The 14,140-nt window shown below is 49.0% G+C and overlaps 1 protein-coding gene and 1 long non-coding RNA gene across 8 annotated transcripts in view; one reads left to right on the top strand and one right to left on the bottom strand.

Annotated features, from left to right (window-relative positions):
* Positions 1–7,505, top strand: part of LOC132539519 (uncharacterized) — an 85,366-nt gene extending 77,861 nt beyond the window's left edge. Inside the window, exons 5-6 of one of the 2 annotated variants that reach the window (XR_009550858.1) lie at positions 4,175–4,409; positions 7,333–7,505. This is a non-coding gene — a long non-coding RNA (uncharacterized LOC132539519). The remainder of the gene's footprint in view (positions 1–4,174; positions 4,410–7,332) is intronic. The other variant, XR_009550857.1, reaches the window with a different exon arrangement.
* Positions 1–13,845, bottom strand: part of GALNT6 (polypeptide N-acetylgalactosaminyltransferase 6) — a 42,104-nt gene extending 28,259 nt beyond the window's left edge. The window contains exons 1-3 of one of the 6 annotated variants that reach the window (XM_060195351.1): positions 9,131–9,456; positions 8,525–8,817; positions 901–1,492 (exon numbers count right to left, since the gene is read on the bottom strand). In XM_060195351.1, the coding sequence (XP_060051334.1) occupies positions 901–1,391 (491 nt within the window). In that variant the 5' untranslated portion in view covers positions 1,392–1,492; positions 8,525–8,817; positions 9,131–9,456. Of the gene's footprint in view, positions 1–900; positions 1,493–3,453; positions 3,728–8,524; positions 9,049–9,130; positions 9,457–13,774 lie in introns of those variants that run through there. The other 5 variants (XM_060195352.1, XM_007518244.3, XM_060195353.1 and 2 more) reach the window with 5 other exon arrangements.
* Between the last annotated feature and the right edge of the window lie 295 nt (positions 13,846–14,140).

Genomic DNA, 14,140 nt, shown 5'->3' with positions numbered 1-14,140 from the left:
ACCTGAGCAGTGTTCTGCTGTCTATCTCTCATTAATAAGATATTTTCTTTTTTAAAAAAAAATCTTTAACTTGGGGAGTCAGGCAGTAGCATAGCGGGTTAAGCGCACATGGTGCAAAGTGCAAGGACCAGGCATAAGGATCCTGGTTCAAGCCCCCGGCTCCCCACCTGTGGGGGGGGGGGGGTCGCTTCACAGTCTGTCTTTCTCTCCCCCTCTCTCTCTTCCCCTCCTCTCTCCATTTCTCTCTGTCCTATCCAACAACGACGACATCCATGACAATAACAATAAAACAACAAGGACAACAAAAGGGAATAAATAAATAAATATTTTAAAAAAATCTTTAACTTGAGGACAGTGTGAGCACATTTTCTATGACCACATTAGAAAAAGGTGATTGTAGTTCAAAGATCTAAGTGCTGCTTCACTGCCCAACTTCAAACACCGGTTGGAATGAGTGCATGGCCCTGTGGGCCTTCGTCAAAGGAAACCAGGTATGGGGATGGTCTCAAGCAGCTGGGTGCCCACAGAAAATGCCCCTTTCCCAGCTGCTCAGCACCAGAGCCCCATAGTCTCCACAGACAAGCCTCAGCAGAGGGCAGGGCTACCAGACCTGGGGCCTAAAATGTATCCCTCCCTATGGCATGTCCAGACTCCATACCTTAAGACACCTTCAGAATTGTAGTTTATGCCCACAATATTCCCTGGCTTCTGACCTAACTGTAAGACTCTGGAACCACAACCCTAGGCCAAGGCAGGATCAGGAAAAGTGAGAACTTAAGAGGAAATCCTTGCCTGTGTTCTAAAATCCCCTTTGGGGCTTTACCTGGCTCAGTGCCCACAGCCATGGCCAGTCACAACTTTGACAGAACCCTAGCCACCCCACAGCTCTGTGCTACTCACTCAGGGGGCCGGGTGTCTGGCCCCAGGGCCCTCTGTAGGGAGATCCGGTCACTGGCAAAGGCATTGAAGCAGTGCTTCTTATAGCCCCTTTCCTTCTCCTCCGTCTCCAGGGGTGTCCACTCAGTCTTCTGAAATGCTTTCCCATCAGCCCCAGGGCTATTGGGGTCCTGTGGTGGCCGTTCCCAGAAGGGCTTCAGCTCTGCTGGGGTATAGAACCCGGGGAGGCAGGACTGGTTTGTGGAGACCAGTGTGGCCTGGGGCTCCGGTGCCCTGATCTGGAGTTTGGGCACTGAATCCCTGAGGTTGTTGACAGCACCCTGCATGAGGTCCAGGATGTGATCCTTCTGGCTCACCAAGGACCTCAGCCACAGCTTCTCTATGGCCTGTTCCTTGCTGCTGACATCCCTCTGCAGGACGAAGAGAAAGAGCACGAAGGCGCTGCCCACCACAGCCAGGCGCAGGGGCATGTGGCGTCTGCAGAACAGCTTCATTCTCTGGAACTAGCGGGGACCCCACTGGGTCAATCCCAGTGCTAGGCCCAGCTTTGGAAATAGCTCAGTATATCACGGTGGCCACACCTTAGGGCTTCAGCCTGAGAAGAGAGGAAGTGGGGAAAAAGAAATGACACAAAGCAGAGATGGGCAGGGAGTTGGGGCTGGGGGTCAAGTCCAAGCTCTCTGGCTGAATGATGATACTTACATAGTCTGATTCAAGATGAATCTGGTAGGCTGGGAGGTGGCTCACCCAGCAGAGTATACACCCAGCTGTGTGTGAGACCCAGAGTTCATGAGCTCTGGGAGCCCCATGGATGGCACCTGCAAAGTTCCATGGATGGTGGAGTGGCATTGTGGTGTCTTTGCTCTTAGTCTTTCTCTCTCTCTGGTTTCCCAAAAGAAAGGAAAGGAGAGTGGTCTGGGAGGTGGCGCAGTGGATAAAGCATTGGATTCTCAACCATGAGGTCCTGAGTTCAATCCCCGGCAGCACATGCGCCAGAGTGATGTCTGGTTCTTTCTGTCTCTGCCTATTCCTCATGAATAAATAAACACATTCTTAAAAGAAAGGAAAGGAGAGAAGAAGGAGAGAAGTGAGGGAGGGAGGTTATTCAGCAGTATCGTGCATGTGCAAGACCCGGGAACTGTATTAAAACAAGGAATATGTGATAAAGCTATAAAGAAAACTAGATGGGGGCCTGGCAGTGGTGCACCAGTTAGGTGCACACAGTACTATGCACAAAGACCCAGGTTTAAGCCCCACTCCCCACCTGTAGTACAGACACTTCACAAGCAGATTTCTAGCTTCCTCTCTCCCCCTCCTCTCTCAAGTTCTCTCTGTCCTATCTAATAAAATGGAAAAAAAAAAAAAAAAGGAAAAAATGGCTGCCAGGAGCAGTGGATTCATAGCGTTGGCACCAAGCACCAGTGATAACCCTGGAGGCAAAACCAAAAACAAACCCCAAACTAGATGAATTCTGAGACCTATGTTTCTTGGAAGGGAAGATAAGGTGTATGACTAGAAGCACATGGGGATCTTCAACATAAAGTGCCTTTTCTTAAAAGTGATGGTGGCTATCGGTGACTATGCCACTCTCTATCTTTTATAAAATTTCTTCTACCTCTACTCATATCTAATTTTAAAATTTGCAAATGAATCAGTGGTCCTGGAGGTAGTGCAGTGAATAGAGAAAGGTACTAGGATGTCTGAGGTCCTGAGTCTGATCCCCAGCATTGCATGTGCTAGTGATGCTCGGTTCTCTCTCCCTTCCCCCCTCCTGATACGTTAACAAATAAATACCAAAAAAATCTACTTATTAATGAGAGAGAGAGAGAGGAAGGGAACTGGAGCATCACTCTGGCATATGTCCTGCAGGGGGGTCAAACTTGAGACCTCATGTTTGAGAATCCAGTGCTTTAGCCACTGCGCCACTTCCCAAATGCACACATTAAACACACCTTTAACAAATAAGAATATCTCAGATTCTATGATAATGCCTTCCAAGCAGGACTGGACTTTGGTATTCACCATTTTCTACCATCCACCCCATGGCTCAAGGGATGAATGTTTGTGAAACTTTCTCTGGAATGCTCTGGAAGCATAAGGCTCAAGTTAACTTGCTAGATGTGAGTAGCAATAAACCTGGGCCCAGATCCAGGTTCTGCCCTGGGCAGTAACAGTAATACCCTCCTACCTCTTGGGGTTGTTGTAGGAATTAAATTCAATGAAATAATTCATGGCGAGGCTGTCACCATTTCTGTACACTGTACATTCTCAAAAAAGTGTTAGTTTTTGTCATTAGCAGCAGTGTGACACTTGGACAAATTACTTAATCCCACTAAGCCTCAATTTCCCCACCTATAAATTGTGGGTAATTAATACTTAACTCATAGGGTTGTGGTAAGGATTAAATCAGAGATAATGTTTCTGTACTAGTGGGGAAGTACCTGGCATATGCTAAGTCCTTGATATCAATTATTTCTATTGTACTTATGAATAATTCCCTGCTCAGCTTCCCAGCAATTATCCTCAAGCACCTAATTCTTGGTCTGAGTCACTTACCTTGCAGCATATTTTGCTTAAAAGTAACTCCAGCCAAGCTATTGAGTATTGTTTGAAAACACAAGCTTGTGGTTGGGGAGACAGTTTAGCAGGTGGAGCATATTCTTTGGGCCCAGGCTCGATCTCCCCTCCAGTCACCGCATAACAGAACAGGATTCTCTCTCACAAAATAGATCTTTAAAAAACTGAAACAAATGCAAGCTCTACCGATGGAGAAGTTGGATATCCACGGTCACTTGGCTCTGGGGAGCATGTGTTGATCACTGTCTCAAGGGGAAGCTGGGCAGTGCCAGGGTCCATCCCTGGCACCACCAATTGCCAAAGCTGAGCAGTATTCTGGCTAAAAATAACGTGTGGGGGATCGGGGAGCTAGAGGGGATCAGGGTTCACCCTGGGTTGTGGGGGGACACATGACTTTCTTTTGTAATAGCAGATTTAACATCAGTATCAAAAATAAAAATAAAATGGGGGGTCGTGGGGAAAACAGCATAATGGTTATGTAAATAGACTCTCATGCCTGAGGCCCCAAAGTTCCAGGTTCAATCCCCTGCACCACCATAAGCCAGAGCTGAGCAGTGCTCTGGAAAAGGAATTTTTTTTTTTTTTTTTAATAAAATCAAATCCTGTTGAGAGTCTGCTTTGTATTATGTGCCACCTTGGAGATAGGAGCCAGGAGAATTTTTATTCTGCTAGTATTGATTGCATGCTTGGTGTAATCCAGGTGTCCTGCCAGGTGAAGGAGATGCAGAGATGAAGAAACCCAGCCTCTAAGGAGCATGCAGTCAGTTGGTGGAATCAGATTTTAAACGGAGCCCAGCCAGAAGACACTATGAGAGAGCCAGCCTTGGGTGCTGAGGGAACATGCTGGAGGCTCAGCTGGTGAAGAGGGATGGCATTTAGGAAAAAGACTCAGCAGAAGAGAAACTTGGGCTGAGCACTTAACCCACAGGCAGGAGGTGAGCACGTTTCGGGCTGGGACAGCATATATAAAGACCCACCAATGGGAACAGTATGAAATGGGCCTGGAGAGGTGGCTGAAACCTATTTATCATGCCAAGCAGTTTGCCCTTGACCTGAGGGATGGGGAGAAGTAAAGGCCCAGTGGGAGCTCACCATCACTAGGAGAACAGTATAACAGCTTGTATGGAGTGTGTAGCAGGTAGCTGAATGGCCAGTTAAGAGGGACTTGGGGGCACAGAGGAGGCTAACTTAAGATGGCAGCAGTGCGGTATGGAAGGAGGGTGTAGTGCTAGGAAAAGCCTTGGCTGAAGGGGTGGGACAATTCACCCCAGATGTGACATAGACAAGTGTGAGACAGTCCTTGCATCTAAAGGATTTTAAGTTTGAGTTTTAGTGTAACAGGTCACATTTGGTCCAGGGAGCACCTGTCTATGGAGGACAGAAGATCAGGGAAAAGATCTTTCACCAAATATTCTTTTGTACTTTGAACCCTGGCTACGTTATCTAGTAAAAAAACAATAAAGCTAAAACCTTCTCATAGCATATGGGTAAATGACAGGTTGAGAAAGGCAGTGTGAAGAAGGCCTGGAGGAGGAAATGGGGAGAGGGGAGCTCAGGTTTACAGGCAGCTTATTGACTAAGAGTGGAGGAATGCTGGCCTACACAGGGCTGCCTGAGAGAGACACCCCAGCAATTTGGGAACTACCCCCATCTAAGCACAAAGAGGCCTGCAGCAAGCATGGGGAAGTGTTTTCCATGACAGTATAGAACCATCCTGAAGGCTATATTCACTCTTCCTGATCCTTTCCTCCTTCTCTCCCTCCCTCCCTCCTTCCTTTCTTCTTTCCTTTCTTCCTTCCTTCCTTTCTCTCTTTCTTTCTAAAGTTTTATTAGTGATTTAGTAATGGTTAACAAGATTGTAAGCTAATAGGGGCATAATCCATAGAGTTACTACCACCAGAGGTCTGCGTCCATCCCCTCCATTGGAAACCTCCCTATTCTTTTTCTTTTTCTTTTTCTGCCTCCAGGGTTATCACTGGGGGTTGGTACCAGCACTATGAATCCACTGCTCCTGGAGGCCATTTCCTCCATTATGTTGCCCTTGTTGTTATTGCTGTTGCTATTATTGTTTTTGTTGCCACTGCTGTTGTTGTTGGAGAGGACAGAGAGAAATCGAGAGAGGAAGAGAAGACAGAGAGGGGGAGAGGAAGATAACCACTTGTGAAGTGACACCCTGTTGGAAGATAGTTCCACTGTCCCGGAAAGTCCAGGCCATTGTTTCCATGAGGTCCGAGCAGGTTGACCCCTGGCTCTCCCTCTGGGTCAAGACAAGGGCAGGTTCCCTTGACCTCATGAACTAATGATGGATGGCTTCTCCAAAGTGGGGGCTACCTTTCTGTACATGCCCCTTCTCTCCCCTTAAAACAAAGGCCATGACTTACTGTACATTGTGTTTGGCCAAACTTGCAAAACCACCACAAACTCCTGTTACTCAACCTCCACCTCCTCCCCTCGCCCTGAGATGCCTGTAATTTACCCCCCAGAGAAATATGCATTGTGAAGCTTGTGATCGAACCTTGTATGGTAACTTTCTACTTGTGATCAAATAGTTTGCAGGTCAAAATGTGACTATGCATTGTGTTGCTTTGTGTTTGGGTTAATGATTACCTCAACCTTCTCCCTGGGTAATGGGTATATGTAACTGCTTTCTCTTTCAATAAACGAGTTGCCCCACTGAGGCTCTCCCAGAGCTGACTGCTTGTCTCTCTGAGCACTTTGCCCTCAGCATGCACACGGAACTACCCCAGGACTCCCAGGGGCTGCTCTGACTCTCGCCTCCCCTGGCCAGGGGGGTGGGGGACCTGGAGCAGCCAGCCTGCAACACCCCCTGCAGGTGGGAAGCTGGGGGTTCAAACCTGGATCCTTATGCTGGTCCTTGAGCATTGTGCCATGTGCACTTACCCCATTGCACCACTTCCTGGTCCCAATTTCCCTATTCTTTTTTTTTTCCTCTCTCTCTCTTTTTTTTTTTTTTTTTTTTTGCCTCCAGGGTTATCACTGGGGCTTGGTGCCTGCACTACGAATCCACTGCTCCTGGAGGCCATTTTTCCCATTTTGTTGCCCTTGTTGTAGTTGTTATTGTTGTCATAGCTGTCGTTGTTGGATAAGACAGAGAGAAATTGAGAGAGGAGGGGAAGACAGAGGAAGAGAGAAAGATAGACACCTACAGACCTGCTTCACTACTTGTGAAGTGACCCCCTGCAGATGGGGAGCTAGAGGCTCGAACCAGAATCCTTACACCAGCCCTTATGCTTTGTGTCATGTGTGCTTAGCCCACTGCACTACTGCCCACCTCCCCCAACTTCCTTATTCTTTATCCCTCTGGTAGTAAGGACCAAAATTATTATTGTTATTTTTATCCAGGGTTATTACTGGGGCTTGGTGCCTGTACTAGTACTAATAATCCATTGCTTCTGGTGGTCATTAAAAAACAACCATTTTTCCATTTTACTGGAAAAATGTATATAGGATAGAGAGAAATTGAAAAAGGAGGGGAAGATTGAAAGGGAGAGAGGAAGATAGACACCTGCAGACTTACTTCTCCACTTATGAAGTGTCCCCTCTGCAGGTGGGGAACTGGAGGCTTCAATCTAGATCCTTGCACTTGTCCTTGTGCTTAGTACTGCGCACTTAACCAGATGTGACACCACCCAGCACCCTGGCTCAGAATTCCTTATGAGGTGCAGAAGGTGGAAGATTTGGCTTCTGTAATTGTTTATCCACTGGAAATGGACATTAGTGGGTAGATCTATACCCTGGCCGTGTCTGTCTTTCCCTAGTGGGGTAGGGCTCTGGGGAGGTGAGACTTCAGGACACACTGGTGAGCACTCTATGATCCTTTCAATCTTTCCACTACAGCAAGAATGAGCATTGGTAAGGGCTTGTCAGCTGCTGTCAGGTGCTGAAAAATTCACCTCTTCCAGGAAGAATCAACCAAGTCACATGGCCTATGAGATGACACAGTGGATAAATCACTGGACTTTTAAGCACGAGGTCCCAAGTTTGATCCCCTGCAATTGCATATTTCAGAGTGATACTCTGGTAAGACCCCCCATAAATAAACGGATAAATAAATAAATAAAACCTTTTTATTTTAAATCACTCCAATTTCCTTTTCCTGGCACAACCTTGTGATCTCTTGAAGTGAAGTTTTACTTTTGTTTGTTTTATTTCTTGAGGGGGGGGCCACATAACTAGGGTTAAATTGAGCCCTCCCCAGGAATCTGCTCTCTAAATGCAATCTGGCTATGGCTTCCTCTGCTTGAAGCCTGAAGTTCCTCAAGGTACTAACCACATCCTGAAATGAAATAAGACACCTGTGATTAGGTCTTGAAATAAAGGTCTCAGTCTCTGGCTTATTTGCTCAGCCAACAGTTATAGAAAAGAGTCCCTTAGACAAGATACATAATTCCAAGACAGCCCAAAGAGTTTGGGGTCAAGAATTCCTGTCCTGTATGTAGGAGCCAGTTCCCAGCAGTGTAGGTAGCCAGGTCAGGGAGGTCACTCCTCTGCTAGCTTGTGGAAGGAACAGCTCCTGTTGTAGTACTCTGTTTAGTACAGAGTGTCACAGGCTTTTCTCCCAGTGTTCCCTGTGACTCTCAGCTCGGGGCTCCCACAGGCTGTTCTCCAGCTCCACTGTTCATGTCCCACAACCCTCACCCACTAAGTTCATTCGGCCTCTGCTGAGTGTTTATTCACAACCCTTTTGCCTTCTCAGACCACCCTGGTTTTCTGTACTGAGTAGAGGCTAGAAATGTTCTTCTTGCCCAACCAATGTGCCCCAGCACCTCACCTTCCCAGAGCTCTCCCCAACTAAGGAAAGGTAGAAATAAGCTGGGGGTATAGAGCCACCTGCCAACACCCATGTCCAGCAGAGAAGCGATTACAGACCTTCTACCTTCTGCATCCCCAAAAGAACTGGTCCATACTCCCAGAGGGGGAGAAATGTTAGGGGAGGATGACCAGAGGGCTCTGAACTCCAATTCCATCTCCTACTGCTGGCCCCTTAGCAGACCTTTAATATACCTCCCCTGGCCTCATCACAACCTACCTGGTGTCAGAGGAGTACTTTCTCTCATACTTTCACCTCTTCACTGCTTGCAAAGTCTAATCGTAGTTGTACAGGTAGTAGGTATTCCATGAACTCATGTTAAAAGAGATGAGACCAGGATGGTTTAAGCAAAGTGTTCAAAGCTCCAGTGACAAGCAGGCATTGTCTTCACCAAAGATGCTTTGAATGCACTTACTGTGAGTACTGGAGCTGGGTGATAGGCTCACCACTTTGAGCAGGGCTATCTGTGAATCCTCCTTTTACAAGGGAGACCAGGGTGATGGGGAACTCCTCTTAAATGTCACAGAGCTCATAAGTCCCAGGAACAGGTACTAAGCTCCCAGCTCCCAGACCCTTGGAGGTCATGGGCAGGGCTGTTTCCTGAGCTTTGCCCCATTTTGCTCAGACCACCTTCCCCACAACACATTTGCCCTCTCTCCGCTCCCACCTAGGATTACAAATGCTTTCAAGAATGCCAGCATTGGAAGTCGCTGGCAGAGTTTCAGCTTTTGTGAACGTCCAGGTCAGCTGCCCAGAACACGCCCTTACTGACGAGGTGGCCTCTGTGTAACGAAGTTTCTTTCTATTTATCAAGTTGCCACTCACCTCCGGGAGACGTGGCAGCCAGGAAGTGAGCAGCCTGCGACAGCACCACAGGGATGTTTGCTCAAGTTACTGAGATAGACTCAGGCTCAATCACAGGTTCCTTCCAAGAGATGACTGTCACCACTCTCACTGGGGGTACAGGTGTGTGGAGCTAGACATCATGTCTGGGAAAGAACAGGGAAACTCAAGCTACTGACTGGGTAGGGAGCTGAGACACCATCTTGGAGAAGCTTTTCCCTTTTCCACATGGACATTTTCAACTCTCTCCCCATCAAATGCAGCCCTTACTTCATTTCCCCTGTTTGTTCTCCAGCTGCCAACAACAGAGCAAATTATCTCCTCCAAACCTTTCCTCCTACCTCTGGCCCTTTTGATTATAGATGCTGAGAGGGCTTCACTTTTCTCTATAATTACACCTTCAAGACACTTCATCCCCTGCCCCCTCCCCCAGACTGTAATACTGAAGCTTATTTTCCAGAAAGCTGTACTGAAAGTTATTTCCATAGTTCATCTATCAAGTTTTTCCCTCCCAAGTGCATCAGGATTTTTTTTCTATGTGTACATAACATTCAAAATAATCCAGACATGGATTTTCAGTTGAAAAATTCAACTGTGCGTGCACTATATACCTAGAAGCGCTTGGCATACAGAAGGTGCTTAGCAAATATTTGTTGGTGTATTAAAAATTAATAAAAGTCACTGAAAATCAAAACGATGTGTGACTGAACAGGAAATCCAATAGCTTACAGGTTTTCCACTGAAGGACCTTCAGGCCCTGACAGACAAGGCAGGAATGTGTCACTACTTCAGACTGAGCTTGGAGACAACTGTTTTCTAGGAATTCTGGAAGGAGGAGGAACCCAGATGGGCATGGCAAGGGATTCCCTAATCAATTAGGAACTCTAGTGACATCCAGGTTGTATTTGAGAGGAGAGGGTTAGGGAGGCGGTGAGGGGGAGAGTTGGAAGGGTTTGAGGGACAGGGTGGTAGTGCACTCAGCTGAGTATACATATTACAATGCACAGGGACCCAGGTTCCAGCTCTTGGTGCTCATCTGCAGGGAAGAAGCTTCACTAGCAGTGTTGTAGGTCTCTCTCTCTCTCCTTATCTCCTTTGTCTTCCCCTTCCATCTCAGTTCTCTCTGTTTCTACTCAATAACTAAATCACACACACACATACACACACACACACACACACACACACACACACACACACGTAAAATAAAGGGTTTTAGCAGGTACTGAGTTTTTGGAAAACATGAACTTATCTCTAGATTGGAAGTAGGATGGTATATGGGGCAGAATTGGAGGTTTCTTTTCTTTCTCCTGGCAGCTGGACTTCTATGACAGACCAACAGATAGTCAACATGTCACACCCTCAACTGTCAGGGTCTGCAACCTGCCCTTTAAGCTGGTCAGTCTCCCCAGTTTCCCCATGGCAAACAGTGGCAGAGTAATCCTTGAAACAGTCCCTGCTCCTGCCCCACTTCCAGGCATGTACTTTTTAATCTCCTCTCAATGTCCACTCCACGCCCACTCCTATGTCCTGCTGATTCATTCCACGCCTCCTTGGAGCCACCTCATCCTCTTTATTCTCTGGACCGTCATCTGTGACTGTTTCCTTATTGCCCAACATCTGGATGTAGAAAGAAGCTGCCTGTCAGCCACCTTTGCTGTGAGCCTCTCTCCCCCTTTCACACTCAGGACAATTGTATTCAAATACTCTTAATTCCTTATGTGCCACTTGATTGTAGTAGAAACATGGCCTGGCAGCTTGTTTCCTGGTTGCTACTCAGCCTCACTATCTTTCCTTCTTCAAAGTCTTTCCCATTTCTTTTCTCTTTTATATTCTTACTAGAAACTCCCCTCTTCTAATAAGCCCTCTTCAACTAAGGTGCATCTTACTGCCTTCAAAATCCAGGTGTATTTGTTTCCAAGACCCATTACCCACATTCTCTCCTCTCCATGGAGGGCTTGCCCATTGGATCTTACAGGGATGGGAGAACCAACAGAGCCAGGCACATCATCATCTAGCTTTGGCTTTCTTCCTCCTTCCCAATCCTTAAGGCCTGGTTCACCATGTTCTAACTCCAGATGCTTTTCCTGCCCAGTCTGCCCAGTCTCCCAATTCCTGTAGCGTCCTTCTGCCCTGAGGTCAGTGGTTAGGGTTCTGGCTTGTCAGTCCTCTGTTCTCTGTTATATGTTGAGCTGAGGGTAAAGATTCAAATATCCACCAAGGGCCCAGGGTCAGGGGGCAAAGTACAGAATAACCTGACATCCCAGAGTTCTCAGGTGCTACAAAAGAGTCTTCTAACAGTCCTGTTTTTCTTCCCAACTAAACCCATCCTAGTTCCCTGCCCAAGGCTTTTTACACAACACAATCATAACATTGAGCTCAGCACAGAGACAGGCACTGCCCTGCACTTGACCTCTCATTTGTTCAAATCTTCACTGTCATTCCTATCAAATGAGGATGGACATTTTCCAGAGTCAGGCAGAGAGGGCTGTGTGGAGAACTGAGTTATCCCAAGCTCATAATAGTCATTCACTCTCTGGATCACAGATGCCCTCTGTGGTGGCAGCTTCACTTAGGCTGGGGTTATCAGTATGTGTCTGCTGAAGTCAGGTGAGGATTGTGACCATTTTAAAGATCATCATCTCTCCAGAGCTCTTCCCCACTACGGAAAGATAGAAACAGGCTGGGAGTATGGATCAACCTGCCAACACCCATGTTCAGTGGAGAAGCCTTCTGTACCCCATAATGATTCTGGGTCCATACTCCCAGAGAGATAAAGAATAGGAAAGCTTTCAGTGGAGGGGATGGGATATGGAACTCTGGTGGTGGGAAATGTGTGGAATTTTACCCCTCTTATCCTATGGTTTTGTCAATATTTTCTATTTTTTATTTTATAAATAAATTTTAAAAATGATCACCACTATCGTGCCAAGTCAGGTAACAATCACCACCTTTTTTGCACAGAAAGGAACTGAAGCATGTGAAGGTTCAGTAGCAGAACCAAAGTCACAGAAGGGTAGGAAGAAACTAACAGAGGCAGAGTTCACGCTCAGGTCTAGGTCTCTTCAAAGCCCACCTGCCTTAACCACACCAGTTGCCTTGCGTTTTGACTGATGTTTGGAGCATTGCCAAAGCACTTTCATATGTACCTTTTCATTTGTGCTCCACCTAAGGAGTGTTTATGTGATCTGGGCCAGGCTATACAGCTTAATTAGCAGCAGAACTGAGTCAGCCGCCTCCCTCCTTACTCTCTCAGCCACCCTGAGAGGCTGTAGGCTCAGGGGTAGCTGTCCTATCTGAGTCCTGGTTTCTGTTTTGTGCTGTAGTTACATGCACTAAACCCAGGGTCATATGTTCTGCTCAGATCTCTTTCAACTGAAGTTGGATCAAAATGGTTTGATCTCCGATGGTATAAAGGCCAGGGGTGTTTCTATGCCACTATATGGGAGTCAGCTGTCCTGCCAACCTCGGGCAGTGAGGCCCAAGGAAGAGGCCATCTTGAACCTCCAAGGATCCAGCAATTCCAGACTGCTGCTTCTCTCTGACAATCCTCTCATGCTTTCAGCCCTGGTCCCCTGGAAATCTTTCTCTCCTAGCTCTGGGTGCATACAGGGCCGGGCACTGCTGAGTGCAGGAGCTGCCCTGGCTTCCCTTAGAGTCGCTTGTCTTGCCTTTTTACCCGGTCTGTGATGAGCAGAGACATGGTTCATCTATGGGAGAGAACAGTGCCAGGGGAGTGCTCAGGTATCTCTGGGAAAGTGAGTACCGCTTCTCTGGTGCATTCATAGCTGATAACCTCACCCAGTACCTGGGCATTGTGCTGGAGGGCCCAGAAGGGAGCTTAGTGCTAAACTTTGCCTGACAGAGGGCGTCTGTCCCCAGGGTATAACAAACTGGACCTCCACCCCAGCCTGGACACACAAGTGTCCTGCCCTGCCCTCTGTACACCTCAGGGTCTGGCATGACAGGCTTTGAGGGCAAGTATCAAACTGTTTCTCCATTTGGTTGGCCTGGGGCTTGGAACAAGTGACAACAAGTGACAAGTGCTTAATCAGGAAGTTGGTAACAGTCACAGTCATGAACACCCATCCGACCGCGCCCCCCACTCCCTGCGCCCCCCCACCCCCCCCAGCTCGAGCCCAGCAGCTCCGCTGCGCTGCCCCTCTGCTCAGGGGCGACGTGGCCCTGCGGAGGGACCTTCTCTGACCGCTTCTCGCTGGGTGACCAAGCACGTCTGGAGAGAGGTGCGGCACTGGGGGCACTGGGGGCATTGGGGGGTGCAGGTGGGCGGGCGGGGGGCGCCGCAGAGCCCCGGAGAGAGGGCTGTGGCTTGCCCCTTCCCCATGCCAGCGCTCCCAAGTTTCCAGGGCTGAGAGCGTCTGCCTCTCTGAGGTCCGCGCAAAGGCGGCGACGTGGGGAGGGGGGTCCCCACCACCGTGGTGGTGGCGGGGGGCGGAGACAGGGGGCGGACTGACCAGACCCCATCTGTCCCAGCCCTTTCATTTTACTGTCGAGGGTGAGGAAGAGGAGGGGGGAGGGGTGACCTCGACGGGAGGAGGCTCCCGCGGGAGCGCCCCGCGCTTCAGGGTAGGGGGTCCCGCAGGGTGGGGGGCAGCTTCAGCTCCTTACCTGCCCCTGCCGCGGAGATGCGCCGCCTCGCCACCCGGCAGCTCGCCGCTCCCGGCGGGACACCCTGGAGGGCGGGGCCGGGGCGGGGCGCCAGCCGCGGGGAACTTGCCCACCCACCCCGCCCGCCCCGCACCCGGGTTCCGGGGCAGCGCCGTCCGGCATCCCATAGCCGAACCCCCATCCACGGAGGGCTCCGCGGCCGGACTCGGGGAGGGTCCCAGCCACCCCCAAAGGCGGCAGGAGCCCCGAGTGCGGGGAGCCCCGAGGGAGCCCGAGCCCGCCCGTGTCCGCCCTCCCCGGCAGGGCGGGTTTGGGGGCGCCTCCCCTGCAAGCGGCAGCCGGGACAGGAACTGCGGGGCTGAGCTC

The sequence above is a fragment of the Erinaceus europaeus genome, chromosome 7, assembly GCF_950295315.1.
Source record: "Erinaceus europaeus chromosome 7, mEriEur2.1, whole genome shotgun sequence".
Taxonomy (NCBI): Eukaryota; Metazoa; Chordata; class Mammalia; order Eulipotyphla; family Erinaceidae; genus Erinaceus; species Erinaceus europaeus.
This window is presented reverse-complemented; position numbering and strand designations above follow the sequence as displayed.